Source organism: Alosa sapidissima, chromosome 19 (genome assembly GCF_018492685.1).
Source record: "Alosa sapidissima isolate fAloSap1 chromosome 19, fAloSap1.pri, whole genome shotgun sequence".
NCBI classification, from domain to species: Eukaryota; Metazoa; Chordata; class Actinopteri; order Clupeiformes; family Clupeidae; genus Alosa; species Alosa sapidissima.
This window is the reverse complement of record NC_055975.1, coordinates 19,438,303-19,454,350: the sequence shown is the minus strand read 5'-3', so window position 1 is coordinate 19,454,350 and position 16,048 is coordinate 19,438,303. Positions and strand designations below refer to the sequence as shown.

General features: G+C 40.5%; 1 protein-coding gene across 1 annotated transcript; it reads left to right on the top strand.

The window, feature by feature from the left end:
* Positions 1-16: 16 nt before the first annotated feature.
* On the top strand, positions 17-2,888 carry dtd2 (D-aminoacyl-tRNA deacylase 2). Its single transcript, XM_042071612.1, has 3 exons — positions 17-259; positions 341-410; positions 513-2,888. Exons 1-3 carry the CDS (start codon positions 149-151, stop codon positions 836-838), a joined length of 507 nt encoding a protein of 168 aa, XP_041927546.1. The 5' UTR covers positions 17-148; the 3' UTR covers positions 839-2,888.
* The last annotated feature ends 13,160 nt before the right edge of the window (positions 2,889-16,048 follow it).

Here is a 16,048-nt window from a genome sequence, read left to right as displayed (position 1 = left end):
AGCCTCGGCTATTTTTGCAACAGAATGACGTTTGGAAGGCTAGTCCATTTTTGATGACGTCTACCACAATACACGCTTTATGCGGAAGCAGTGCGGCGGTAACAGTGATTTTTACATGTGAGAAAATAAGTGCCTTTTACCCATCATCATGACAGACAAAACAGCTTCTTTGCAATCTAGAACTACTCTACAACAATGCCTTCATGCCAGGCTTCAAGTCAAACCTCCCGATGAGCAGTCGGAGGCAGAGTGGGTAGAGGTAGGTTGGACGAGCATATAACAATATGACTTCATTGAGTAAATGAATGATTGATTTATTTGCCTTTGCATTGTCTTCCAGATTGACCGCGGAATGGTTATTTATATCTGTTTCTTCAAAGGAGCTACTGAAGATATAATTCCAAAAATGGGTAGGCTATGCATGGCATTAGGAGATTACTAACTTAGGCCTATATGTGATAGGCTATAGCCTTGGCTACAACAACCTGTGACTGTTGTCCTTTCCTCCATAGTGACCTCCCTCCTTAACATCAAGCTGTGTGAAACAGACTCAGGGAAGTATGTGTCGGTGCTGGACCTGCCAGGTAGTGTCCTAATCATTCCTCAGGCCACTCTGGGAGGTAAAGTCAAAGGCAAGGTAATGCAGTACCATGGCAACATTGGGAAAGAAGAGGGACAGCAGCTGTATGCTCAGTTTGTCTCCCAGTGTGAGAAGGAGATTGCTGCCTCCAGTAAATGTTGTGAGGCTGGAGTTATGGTTAGACATGGAACCTATGGAAACAGACAAGTACTTAAACTGGACACAAATGGACCGTATACTCATTTAATGGAGTTTTGAGGGTTTGTTTTTTGTTCTTGTTGGGTGAATTGTGCAAATAGCCTAGCCTACCACAATTTAGTTTAAGTTTAATTGTCAAATACTGTAAATTTATCATAAAGTAAAACTATGTTTCTGTGAACTGACTTGTAAAGAATTTGAAAGGGACACTTGCTTCATGTGAATTTGTACAATTACAGGGCTACTACTAGTCAGTCAGAAAGAATAACAGCTCAGGATGAGTGGGGGTGTCTCTGGTTGATTATGAGTTACTTCTAATCTCATTTCCTCTCCTCCCACCCTGACACACAAGTTTAGAGTACAACTTTACGTCTGTTCAGTGACCCTGAGCAGACAGTTCACCAACTCTCAGACCTTTCTGATAAATACATAAGAAACTGCTGATTAGCTGCTCAATATTTCAGTGCAGGTAATTATAATGATGTAAAGGGCAATAAAACACATTTTATGCATCATGAAAAACATTCAGTCTATACTGGATGTAACAATAAATATGATGAAGCCTGTTTATAAGATAAGAATATGTAATACTTTTTTTATCCTGTAGGCCTAGCTTATGTTGAGGCCAGTAAGCCAGTTAGGGCCTACTGTATTATGAACATTTGGTCAGTGGCATATTAAACATATCAATATGAATCTGTTTTTATTAAAGTGTTACAAATTATTTCCAAACCCAGTGGGGATGAAGGGAAGAATAGTTGATTCGGATAGTTTAAACAGTACAACATAAGGCCACCAGAGGGCACTGCCATTGCAGCACTTGACAGTTCATACCGGATCAAATAACCACAGCAAAGGAGAAAAATCTTGTCCCCAACCCCTCATTTCAATCCTATATCCATTACCAAACATTGTGATACATTATACATCAGACAGTCAGTCATCTCAGCTGGTAATCCGTCTCTGTCGAAGGCTGTGCTAGGCTTGCAGTTTGCCAGTGGGTCGTTTCTCTGTGCTAAAGAGGAGGAGATTTAACACTCAGCAAAAGAGTGGGGTGATGCTTCACCATGTTTAATTTATGAGCCTAAGCCTTAGCATAGGAGGACAGAGAGAGGGGAAGATAAAAATGGTGGGAAAGTGCAGCATGAACACAGGCGTTTGTGTGTGTGTGTGTGAGAGAGAGACTGTAGGTGTGTGTGTGCGTGCGTTCGTGCATGCATGTGAGCGCTGATGATTGTCATGTTTGGGTGAGCATCATTGTGACTCAGCACTATCTGACCATCTGAGGGACACAGAGATCAGCATCTGCACTGAGCAAATACTGCAAGTCCACCAGACACATTTTCTTAAGCTTGCGTGGAGCTGAATGCAAATAAGCTCCTCAGGTTGTCAAGTGTAAGGGATGTAATTCCCTTTGTTCTCAAGATAGGACAAAGATTGAAAGAAAAAAAAACACCTAATGGTCCATGTTTCAACTCTTCACAGGCCATTTTATTTGAGTGAATATTTAACACAAGACTCTAGTGGTTGATAAAAGGATCTAAATAAACATTAGAATGGTATTATTTCCCCAAATTTAGTATAAAACCCCAAGCGTAAAGGTTTTGCAACAGATTGCACAAATTTTGTTTGGGAGGCATGAAATAACACTTGTGTTTGAGCAATAAGCGATTATGGTCAGGCTTTTGAAATAACAGTCCCTGCAAACTAAACTACAGACTGGCAATTGTAGAGCCAAGCTGCTGCTGAGATTCTTTTGCACGAGCCAAAGCCAACTTTAAAATACTTGAATTCCTCTTGAAATGAAGGGTTTGTTTTTCAGTGTTAGTCTGTTTGCTTTTCTCAGATCATCAGTAAATCCCTGACACAAATCGATTTTGGTTTTTAAAGTAAGACTTTGTTAACACTGCGGTATGAAGGCTTTGAATGTAATATCACTTTTGACATTTCAGTGGGTGCTATAGTGGCTATTCAAATTCCGGAGCATGTTTGCAAATGTGTTTGTGTATATCCTCACTGCAACATCCATATTCTCTCATATACAATGTATGTAATGCTCAGTGCACTGAGTTTATACTGTACATCATGAAATAAATGGTGATGAATTTTGGACAGATTCCCACTTTTGTGCGTTTTGCCTCAACGTAGCTTGTAGCTCTACACCAGGGTGCACAGTGTATGCCCATTATGTATGGGATGTTTTTGGCATCTACTAGGGTCATTTTAACAGTGGAGTTATATGCCCCCACATCTCAGGCCCATGTCAACTGCCAAGGTCAGGTAATTTCACTTTTTTTTTAAATGGCTGAGCTCTTTCCCTGCTTTGTGAAACGATTGAGTCACCTCAAAGTGTTTTCCATCTAATGATTTCAAATGACTGCCTACATGCAAGGGGACACAGAAGAAGATTTGGAGAAGATGTAAGACAGAAGTTGTAGGCTGCAACAGCAGGATGTCTAACTGAGTTACTCTGTGTTTAGTGAGTTGATTGGGGTAATTGGTAAAATCATGTGCAGGCAGTGAGTGGGCACAGAAGCCCAAGGTCAGTCTCTCTGTCCCTCATTCTCTCTCTCTCTCTCTCTCTCTCACTTTTCCTATGTAGTCACACCCTTCATAATTTGCTAGTGAGGGTCAGCAAACCAGGGTAGGAGAGCAAAATCAAATGTGCTCATATGTTTGCTGTTTTCAGTGTAAGGGGGAGTTCACTGGTGGCAAGTTTATCCCTCACTTAAGATGTGTCTGATCCTATAGACAATTCAGATGTCCAAAATATGATATTAAAAAAATGAGAAACGTTACTCATGTATGGACATTCGATTACAGGATTTGAGAAGAATGTGACTCAAGAAAGTAACTTTGGGAGTTACTACTATAAAATTCTGAATACTTTAGTAAAGTATATATACTCTTTTGATCCCTTGAGAGAAATTTGGTCTCTGCATTTATCCCAATTCATGAATTAGTGAAACACACTCAGCAAACAGGTGAACACACAGTGAGGTGAAGCACACACTAATCCCGGCGCAGTGAGCTGCCTTCAACAACAGTGGCGCTTGGAGAGCAGTGAGAGGTTAAGTGCCTTTCTCAAGGGCACATCAGCCGTGCCTACTGGTCGGGGTTCGAACCTGCAACCCTCCGGTTACAAGTCCGAAGCGCTAACCAGTAGGCCACGGCTGCCCTTTTTTGGCAATTCCAAGGAACTTTTTTACTTTTGATTGATTATAATCTCACAAAGAATGTTGAAATTATTTGAGGAGATGTGGAACTCTGATGAACAGTACAGTGTTTCTTTTTTCATGTATTTCAAATATTTTTTGTTGCATTATAAGCAACTTGTGGTCATTGTTTGACAACATTCATAAACATGCCACATAATTAAATTCAATAATCCATTGTGTTTACAAGTACCACAATTACATTGCGGTGCTTTAACTTTGTGAGGCAACAGTGTAAGAAAGACAAAAGCGCCCTCAACCACTCCCCAAACTCTCTCCAACACACACACACACACACACAGACATACACTCTGGCACACATGCACACATTCAGTTCTTGGTAACCCTTGTACTTCCTGGGGCATGTGAGGGGAAACACACGCCACCTGCTTCCATTGTTTCTAGGAGCGCACTGTTGAAGATTGATTGAGGAAAATATTACTGAGGAGCTTTGGTTGCACTGATTGTTATGAGTAGCCATATTAGGGTCTGTGTTCTGGGTGTGAATGTTCAGATGATATTCATCATAAAACATAAACAACCCTGGCTTTAACATTGTTTGCAGTATACAGGAGAAAAGACAGACACTGAATGTGATGAGGAGCAGTGATACTTCCGACGAAAACTTGCAATTAATGATTTGATGAACATACAAGAGCAGCCAATCTATAGGCTCAATCTACATGTGCCTCTACTCTGCCTGCTGATGTGATCTCCGTGAATACAAGGCTGATAACCAGTGTTCTACAGTATGTGTTTCATAACGAGACTCTGTTACTAACACTGTTGCATGTGAGCCAGTGCGTGTGTAGGCCTAGGCTACTATGTTTTTAGCTGGGAGAACTTAATTTAGGACAACTGCTCATTCTGAGTTTGGGTTGTACCAAGAATTCACATTGTGTGTGTGTGTGTGTGTGTGTGTGTGTGTGTGTGTGTGTGTGTGTGTGTGTGTGTGCGTGTGTGTGTGCGTGCATACGTGTGTGTCTGTGTTTGTGTGTAGTTGGTGTTTTGTGGTGTTTTGTGTGGACAGTTGCCCAGTCCTGTTGAATATGTCTAATGTCTTGTGTCCTCGCTGGGCTGTTTTGACCTTAAGACAGTCCCTGTGAACTCGTTGGAACGGATAAATAAGAGAGTTGTGCCAACTACTGTTCCCCGACAGAATCCGGTCACTCAGAAAGTCAGACATAGAGCATCTGCAGGGGAAAGGGTGTGACCTCAGTAAAAAAATCCCCTTTGGGATCAATGCAGGGTGTGCCAGCCTCGAGCACCCTGTCTGGTAATTTCCTGTCTGTCCCTCTGCAAAGTAAACAACTAATATATGTATTTGAACAACAATTACATGGACATTCCTAAACTAGGGCTTGGCACGTGCACTTCCGATGAATTCAATCAAATGCAAGATGCAGACCGTTAATAAGTCCTTGTTAATTGTTTAGTCAGTTAATGATTGTTTTCCCTCTTTAAGAAATAACAATCTAATAGTTGCGCCAGGATGTAGCGTATACCTGAATCTCTGGCCTCCCGGTCGCGGTGTCTTTTGGTGGGACTTGTGTGTAAGCAGTGGCCTGAAACAAGAGCCATACTATCTCCCAGCCAAAAGGGGTTATCCCTGCCCGCTCCAATTCAATTTTCTCTAAAATGAATTATGAACAGGGCTAATCAAGAGCGTAGTATGAGTGATTAGACCCCCTAAGAGCTGTTCTCACGCAGAGATCCCAGCATGCACTTCTCTTTACCAGTTTTGTCTTTCCCTCTATCTTTCTGCCTCCCTCTCTCAACTGATCCTTGTATTCTCGAAATGAATGCTTGTTTTGTATACTGATATTGCAGGGAAAAGAAATATGTAATGTTACACATCCTCATGATGGGAAAGCAATTAGGGGAAAAAACTCTGTTGGCTTACGTAATAAAAAAATAAAAAGTCAGATCATACACACTGATGAAATCACTTATAACCATAGAGAAATCGTTTAACTGGAACACACTTTGCTGTTTAATGCTCTTGTAGGCTTCTGTAAACAGACCGAGTGTGTGAATGTGCCAGGTATGGTCTGCTGCTAGGATATAACTGGGGCTATGACCCAGTGGTTATCACATTTACAATTAAGGTCAGAGTGAAACTCAACACTTAGAGTTTAACATTAACAACATTATGTGTAACCTTAGAGACGTTGGCTAATCGGATGGAAATTTGGTGACATGTGAGGGGGAATCATGAAACCTATGTTTGCCAGCTTCATTGCAGGCCACTTGGGACAGTTTCCTGTTGCCAGGGCCTTATGGCAGCATGCCGTTTGTCTGTCTTCTGTATACTTCAATGTAGCACAATGTCTCCTGTAATTGTAAGGTTGTCATCTGGTATAGTGCAGATGGAATAAGAACTGATTTACAGGCTCCTGTTTCTTTCCCTCTGATGATTGCAGTTGCAAAAAAAAACAGTGTTATACTAATCAGATGGAAATCAAACCAATAATTTTGTACTGAACGAGCCGAGGCATGCATTTAATGTTTTATTTCAGGTTGGTGGTATGCATTAATCTTTTCATATTAATGTGATTTTTTATATATATAAATGTTGAAATTAAATCAGTTTATATATAAAGTGGCACATCCACATGCAATTCCCCCCTTCAAAACAGCTAGAGGAATTTCAACATTTACAATTTCTTCATTCACCACAGACCAGCCGGTCCACTCTTTAATTCCCAAGACAAACCAGCTATTTCAGGCATGCCAACTGTGGCCATGGACTTCAGGAAAAACAGATAAACATCACAGTGGATTGATTCAACCTCTTCTTTTTTCTTCACCTACAATTTCGTCTCTTCCTCGATGATCTTGAGGGCTGTCACAGGATAAAGGCCATGCCATGTTATTTGCTGGAGTCATGTCCCAACAGGGCTGGAGATAACCAAGCATGGAAATGTGAGATTAAATATCTACAGTCACATGTCTCCTGATATTTATGACCTCCAGCAGGTACCGTTAGGACACACATTAACACATGTTTGTATACGCAATGCATGAACACAAACAGGTATTTGTGCCCAGATGCATGATGAAGCAGGTAATGAGATTTTGTTTGTATGATAGTCATCCTAGCCAAGTGACAAGACCATTACATTAAAATTTACATTTGAAGAGCTCTTTTCCAAAATGCTATAAATCCATTTTTGAAAACATTAATAAGAAATGTAATTATTAAGTTATTAACAATCAATTGTGTATCTCAGGCAATATCGAAAATTGATTGAGTAAAAGACAATAACCCAATTACAATTCTACTGAAATTACTTGGAAAACAAAATGTAAAGAAATATATATTTATGAAAATGCATTAAAATGGACGATATAGCATTTTGGAAAGAGCTCTTTTAATTTGGCTGATGCTTTTGTCCAAAGTGACTTACAAAAATGTACAAAATAGGGAGCAATCAAAGTACTAGGGTACAGTATATAAATAGGAGGCAACAATAAGTACTACCTTGTTTAACCCTTAAAGGAGTACCGTCACACCGGTGTGACGGGAATGTTTAGAAATGAACATTCTAAAGAATATCTGGGTTCATTGAATACAACATAGAATTTTAGAACCTTCAATTGTTGCGGAACTTAGAATGTTCAAAAACCTACACCAGTTCCTTTCGAGATGTTGATTAAATGTATCCATGAACACAGACGAAAGTCACACTATATGACATAGAAGCAAAAAAATGCTTTTGAAAATAAAATGACTTGGCATAGATAGACACGTAGTTTGCTGTAAATTATGGTATATGAGAGAAATTACTGAAGAAATTGTTCAGACAATTACACATTACCTGTATGTTTACAAGGAAAGATTCAATATCACACTCAGTGCTGTTGCTGAGCGTTATCCGATTTCATAACAGTCAGTTATAGGACATGCAAAAGCAAAATAACAAAAAGATCACCTTTACTCTATTGATCACATTAGCTGCTCAACTGAACCGAACATCTGACAAATTTGGTTTGTTTTCTGTCTCCAAAGTGTGTGACAGTCTTGCAACTGTTTATAAAAGTTAAATGCATGGTTGAGCATTCAACAGGACTGATGTAGTTGAGAACCATGACTGAAGGTGCTGCAGCAAGGACATCATCAGAATGTCAACCATTGCTGATTGATAATTCACCCATACAGAATTGAATTTGCTTACCTGGTTAAAGTGAGATGTTAGCCCTCAGCCAGTGTTTGACTGAAGGTGAAGTTGGTATGTATTTTTATCAACACACTGAATTAAATGAAATGATACAAACATTAATGTGGTTTAGTGTTTTGCTTTTCCTCTGTCTTGTCTCCTTTTCACATTCACCTTTTTTTTTTTTTTCTGTCGTAGAGGATCTCAAGCGTCAGCTCACAGCTCAGTCAGGGCACTGCAGGGCAGGCATAAAATGACCCTCTCTTTCTCTCTCTCTCTCTCTTTCTTTCTCTCTCTCTCTCTCTCTCTCTCCCTCCCTAAACATTGATTACATGCCAATATGCCGAAGCCAGCATCAAGGAATGACTGTCCTGCAAATCTGGTTGGCTGGGGAAAAAAGAGGGAATATGCATGACTGTAGATCGCACGCTATGATTTTTTCCCTCTTTGTGGTGTCTAAATTTAGCTGTGTGTGTGTGTGTGTGTGTGTGCGTGTGTGCGTGCGTGCGTGCGTGCGTGCGTGCGTGTGTGTGTGTGTGTGTGTGTGTGTGTGTTTCTTTCACATTCTTTCATGTTATTTAGTGTGTATCTGCTCCTCACTATGTGTACATTAAAGTGATAGCATTCTGCTATGGTACTTATGTGCACATGTCATAAAGACTGTGTATAGAATGTGACAATGAGGTGATATGCTCTGTGTCTTTAAGGACCTGTATGTATTAATGTGTTTGTGTGCATGTGTAATTGCTGTCTCACATGTACACATAGTGTGCTTTCTGTTTTCCCATCTTTCGTATATCTGCTGGTCTCATGATGTCTTGTTATCTCCAAAGAGTTTGGTGTTTACAGTTTACAGAGGGTAAGCAGCATCTGGGCTCACCCAGTTCTCTTTATACTGTTTGTCCACTGTTTGTCCACCGTGTGTCAATTTAAAATATTTTGTGAGAGATGTTTGTGGAGGTTTGATCATAATATCATGAGCAACAAAGAGTCTCTTCAGGAAAACATGCATGTGCTGAAAATTTTGCATAGCCAGTTTTTTTCACCAGCATTTCATTCTTCTAATTTTGCTCATTAAAGGATACATGCCAAATCAAGTTAATGAAACCTAGTCCTTGTTACTTGAATCCAGACTTCATCTCACTTCGACCTCTAAAAATCTATTTTAAAATCTATACTAATTTTTCAGGGTTTCATCCACATATCTGTACCAGTTGATGGTAATTTTGATACCATATATTTAGAGAGACAAAATTACCATCACAGTGCATCATCAATGCTGCAGAGCCTGTCATGAGCCTCAGGATGGATGGATGTAAGGATGTGAAGGGTTATATGGAGAGGTAAAACATATTTATTTCTTTATGAAGTATTTCTTTATGACTCTTCTTTCTCCCCAAAAATCACCTCTTCAGAACTGCTTTTATTTTAAAGGCCCACTCTGTAGTGATTTCTCACTATCTTCGCCGATTTCTCACTTCTGTTGCCACATTCTTCTCTACGGAGCTCCCCCTACCGCTTTGGGGTGCATATTTCACAGCCGTCTCTGGTCTTTTGGCTGGCTCTGCCCATGACTCTGCTATGATGAACATCTAAAAAATTAAGCCATCGCTGCTTGATCCTATAACTAGCCGGCATGGCTAACCAGTGCTTGAGGGGGGAATGTGTATGTCAGAGCTGTCTACAGAGTGCCTGTTCACTTCCTATTAAGCCCCATTGTACCGAATTTGGTTGCAGTTCAACCAGGGGTGATCACGGACGAGTGGAAAATGAATGGGTGTCTATCGAGCTAGATGGCTAAATTGGTTTCTTTCACCTGATTGTCGTTAAAAAAAATCACAGATTTTATTGTAGTTTCTGCAAGTTCAACATGGATTATAGGTCAAAAGTTGAATGAACAACTACTTTTTCGACTTCTACAGGTTGGGTCGTTGTTGCCCATAACACGCTAGCATTCTTTAAAAAAACATTATACTCAGCAGTGTGTATTTTCTTTGCCTTCCCTTTCAAAAGCAACATTCAAATTACTAGACAAAAAATTATATCCCGAGATATGGACAGCTCCATAGACCTCCATTCATTACTCGCCCGTGAGCGCCTTCACATGGGAACCAGAGCTGAACGGCAACCAGTTCAGAAACCAGAAGTTTCCCGAGAGTTCTCCCCTTATACTGTAGGCTCTATGCACGACTCCATTTTGGATTCACTTGTACTGGGATATTAACTTTTAAGTTAAAACATTGGTAAATATGTATTTTTTCTATAGTCATTGTCTTCAGGACCTCCTCTCATGGTAATGTAAACCCACTTTGTGAAAATGTTGTGTGTCACTCCCTCCAGCAAACAGAAAAAGGGTTTAAAATGTTTTTAACCTTAATCAAGCAACTGATGTTACTGAACTGGTTAGATAACTTTAGTTATGTTGTTCAATTAGAAATAGCCTGTATTAAAACAGACAGGCTAGCAATCTGTCATAGCCTACTGTGTACAGTGTAAACAGGAAATTGAATGCCCAGTAGGAAGCAAATCAACATAGATTCCATAAGACATTCTCTGTGTACTGTATGTCCAGAGAATTTTAAGCATTTTGTGTTTCTCGTTCTCGTTCTCGTTTGTTCTCGCTTCTAACAAGACTTCCTGATTCAGACTTTGCCGGGACACAGATGCAGCTCTTGCAAGGCTGGTTTTCTGCTAGGAGATGGTAGGGGGAGCAGGGAAAGCTTTTTGCCTTTGCCTGAGGAAGACCCAGCCGGGTCGAAACGTTGCAACACATTAAATATATGGGATTTTTAAGCAGAGTGCGGGCATTTCATTCCTTTGCAGGAGCAGGGAAAGCTGCCATTTTCCACAACAGGTCATTTAACCATCACATTGATTTTTAAACTGTTTTACTAAGTTGAATGTTGCAATAGGGGGCCTTTAATGAGTGAGCAGTGGCTGTTATGTTTTATTGTATTGTTTCTTATGATAATTTTTGATGCATTCAAAGCACCTCAGAATCCCAAAAAAACACTTGTTATTAATTTATTATTTGTATTATTATGTATTATAATTATTATTAGTAGTAGTATAAAGTGAATCTGCCAAAGGGATCCACACCTTGTAACACTGTCATTTAACGGATATACTTGGAATTGGATATGTTTGATATTAACTGTTTGGATAGATTGTATCTGGTGGAAGACAAAATAAAATGGATTCTGTCCGAGCCAAAAGTAATTAAATGGCTGAACCATCTCATTGAGCCCAGTTTGAATGAGCGTCCACCTCTCCATCTCCTGTTGGTTTGTGTTGGCCAGGGGGGACATGTAGAAATGGAGAAATTCTGCAAACTTCTTCCAGTCATTAAAAGTCATGGTCTGCATTTCCCATAAGGCCAGTGTTGCATAATTAACAGGGTCTAAATCATTGTCAAATTAAATCCTCTGTCAGTCAATTATGGCTCTTTATGCTGTGGCTTTCTGGAATGCACAGAAATTTCATCAAGATTAAAACCCAGACAGGGTACAGGATTCAATACCAAACAATGCTTCCAAGGCATTACCTAAATGGATATTTTGGATCAGAACCAAGGATGACAGATCAGTTTTTTAATGAGATGTTAGCGCTCAGCAGTGGTATAGTCTATGTGATACGCAGGACTACACAGTTAGGGCAGCCGTGGCCTACTGGTTAGCACTTTGGACCTGTAACCGGAGGGTTGCCGGTTCGAAACCCCCGACCAGTAGGCACGGCTGAAGTGCCCTTGAGCAAGGCACCTAACCCCTCACTGCTCCCCGAGCGCCGCTGTTGATGCAGGCAGCTCACTGCGCTGGAATTAGTGTGTGCTTCACCTCACTGTGTGCTGTGTGTGTTTCACTAATTCACTGATTGGGATAAATTTCCCTCACGGGATCAAAAGAGTATAAATACTTATTACTTATATACACTATATATATACTATACTTATACTTATACTATACAGTATACCCACTTAAAAAAGTATCACCATCTCAGTATACCCACTTAAAATAAGCAAGGATAAATATTAACATTAGGGTTGATCACAGTATAGGCTACCCACTACAGCTAACTATTACATCACAGTATACCCACTGCAGCTAACTACTAAATCACAGTATATCCACTGCAGCTAACTACTAAATCACAGTATATCCACTACAGCTAACCACTGGCTCTCAGTGTCATTTTTATTTGGCACACTTCAAACTGGATCAGTTCAATCAGTGGTGTTATCTGCTGCTTGCCACTGAGATAGCTAAGATAACCTACAGACAGGCAATCGCAATGACAAGGTGATACTTTTTTAAACCCTGCAGAGAATCTGATTTCCTCAGCTAATGTCTGCATAAAACTACCTCCTGTACTAAATCCTGTATTTGTGAGTTTCTTGAGTTCTCTAATCAACGCTTTAGTACTTAGAAGATGGTTTCTCATCATATGACTTTAAGTTCAAGTCCAAATGTAAGAAAATGAATGGAGATGCTGTTAATTACTATTTCTTGTGTATGCCCTGTATTTTGCCTGTTTTTTTTTTTTTTCAATAGTGATAAAGTTGTAGTTTGTTTGCTGAGTCTCACCCCATCCCCACAGCTATGCATATTGACATTTAACTTGGCGCTACTATATCTCTATGGGACTCCAGACATATAAATGAACTGAATGCACAAATCATGCTCTCCTTGCCATATCTGGCTGTATTAATATCTGCATGATGACGTCATAGCAGCTGTGGTCATCACGTGAGTGTGTGGTGCCTGAGGGCTCCGATACTTGAAAAGATACTGCAAAAGAGCTAGAGTCTCCTCAAATAGCCCCTCAGCCCCACCAACCTTAAATTACAGTGCGGTTTCTAATAATACCACAGTCCTGCAGATTCTCAGTGGAGCGAAATTGTATACCCTCGTGGCAGAGTAGATGTGAGGAGGTTTGGGCGAACCACTTTGCAGCATCTGCAACACACAAGTGGCAAGATTTCAGGGGTGTGTGTGTGTGTGTGTGTGTGTGTGTGTGTAGAATTCCACCCACCCATCCATCCATCTAATGATACTTTTCGGGAGGCTGGGGGGCTTCCCACACCCCAGGAGAGAAAATGAGGGTCGACGCTTGTTGCTGTTTTGTTTTTCAGTCTTCCCACAGCAGTTAGTGAAGCCGCAGAGCGGGTGGTGGAGGCAGAGCCTGTCTTGTTGTTTTTCCTCTGGTGCCTTAATTGATTTTGGTGTTGAGTCGCTTCTTGGGAGGGGGCCAGTGGCTAATGCAGTATCATCTCTCTGAAGCTCCGTCAGTAATGTGGAGACAGACGCATGCAGACCAGGCAAAGTCTTTGGTCTTACTGGGATTCACTAAGTACTGATCACCTGATAGCGCCACTGATTCAGACATAATGAATATATCCATTCAAATGTTGTTTATTTGACCAGTTGGACTGTGACACTGGCTCACCTTGGTGTCAAAAAGCAACTTAACTGACAAGGGAACTTAAAATTGTCCCAGCAAGGTATCTCAGTTCGGCATGTGGAATAGAAGTTAGATTTTGAAATCGATTTAGACAGTTGGTGCCAGCAAACTCAAGATCATTCCTGGGCACACATTTGAACTACTCACTGGATCACACACACACACACACACACACACACACACACATAATACCCCCCTCCCTGTCTCTTGCACACACACAGACACATACACACACACACACACACACACACACACACACACACACACACACGTGCAGATACAATGTAAACAGCTCAGCACTTTTCCTGCATGCTCTGAACTTGACTGAAGCTTTTTTCCAGGTTTCGCATAGCTCTAAATCACTTATACAGGCACTTTTCCTGTGGACCAGGGCAGAGAGCATCACTGTATAGGATGCTGGCATCGGAACATACGCATCACCTGACTAGGGGTTTCATTAAAATCACTAGTCAAGGCAGCAGTCAATTACTGTCAAGGCAGCAGTTAACTACTCATGGACAAAATGGCTTAAGGGGTAAATGGATTAGACATTCCTATGTATAGAGGTACTTCACTGAAAATGAGACTGTTCCACAATGACATTTAAGTTGGGTACATCTGTATTGAAGTGCAATAAGAACACTTCTGTTATGGATAACCATCTAAAGATGAAACACCCGCTGCCAACAGCCAGCACTGTAATGCTGGCATTAACCTGCTTTAATGCTGTAATGCAGCAATGCTGGCACCAACCACTGTATCAGTACATAACAACTAGTCGACAGCAATTATGAAAAAACTTCAGTAGTTGTGAAAACCCCTATCATTGAACCTGTGGTTCCTCTCGTACTGAGCAGGATTACCATTGCAACAACACATTACATTACATTGCATCTAATCCCAGCTCACGTTCCCTATTCGTGGGCGAACAATCCGCTTGGTGAATTCTGCATCACAATAAAAGGAAGAGCCGACACTGAAGGACATCGAATCATTGTACTGGTTGTCCTTACTTGTGCAATGACAATAAAGTTGAATCTAATCTAATCACAGACCCACCAATGTGCAACGAAAGACACACATTCAGTTTTGGCCCTCTACATTTTCACATATTATTTGAATAATTAAGTTAAATTCTGTACATCTATGCTTGCAGTTAGATGCAGAAAAGGCAGGAGAAGTTCTCTGTCATTTCAGATCTTACAGTAAATGCTGTGCTGTCACTGTATTGATGCCAATCATACCTTAGTCAGCATTGTCTCCTTGAGTAAATGGATTGTGGGCAGGTAGGCTCGCCATGTCAAAAAATGCATCAGCATGTTTATTATGCTTAGAGTGCAATACAATGCACATTAATAAAGTATTTCATGACACATGACATTCTGTAGCAGGTCAGTGGCCAATAGTGGACAGGTATGGAAGGAGTGATAATGTCATTGATGTCACCCTTGTCTCAGACTGGATATGATTGACGTTCTTGTTATTGAATGTTTATGTCAACGTAAACTGTAGATGTTTATGAAACTGTTCTCTGAAATCTCAACTATCTTCAGTGGATCTGAAATTGATTACGGGCTGTTTGACACAGCTGTGACAAAATATGTTAATCGCTTATACAGATGCATGTGGCCAGACACGCATCTGCCTGCACACACGAGGAAACATCAGAGTTTTTGCATGACTAACATCTAGAATATGACAGTTGCTTTGGTAACTCTTTCTCTGTCATAAGACAAAAGCATGCCAAATCTTCATGTGTCATATGATCATGCACATTTTTCTGTCATCAGTGTTCTGATGGTTTAGGTTGCAAAGCAACTTATGTCAAATGCATCTAAACATAAAATAGTTCTTACATGACATCAAGTGAATAGTTCAATGATACCGTATTGGACAACTTGTCATAATACAGTTATTACATCTCTTAAAGTTCAAGACTTCAAGACTTTTGTGTGCAGTGGTATAATTGTCATCCTGTGATGCAGTAACATCATGACTCCATACGTTTGCAGAGGTTTTTATTCATTTTCTTTGGTGGACTGTCACTGATGCACTCTCCAAGCTACCATTCAGCCCTGAGGAGCTGTAAACTTTGAAAGTGGCCATAGTGTTTTATGTGCTCTGGCGATGCCAGTGTTTTGGCGCTGCTATGAGAGTGACTCAGCAGCAGGTTGATTTCAGGTTACAAAAACTTCCAGTTCCTCGGTGAGATCACATTTTATTCTTAGGCCTACATCCCAAAAGCGTTAAATATTTCAGGCATCTTAAGGGCTCGAGCTTGCAGCACAGAGAACAGAGACAGAGAGAGAGGAACAGCTGGAGGAGAGACACACGTAAACAAAAACATCAGCCGTTTGACATAACATGTGATGCTTGGATGTCTGAGAATGTGAAAGCCCCTTGAACTTAATCGTCTTTGAGTCCCTGGCTACTTCCTG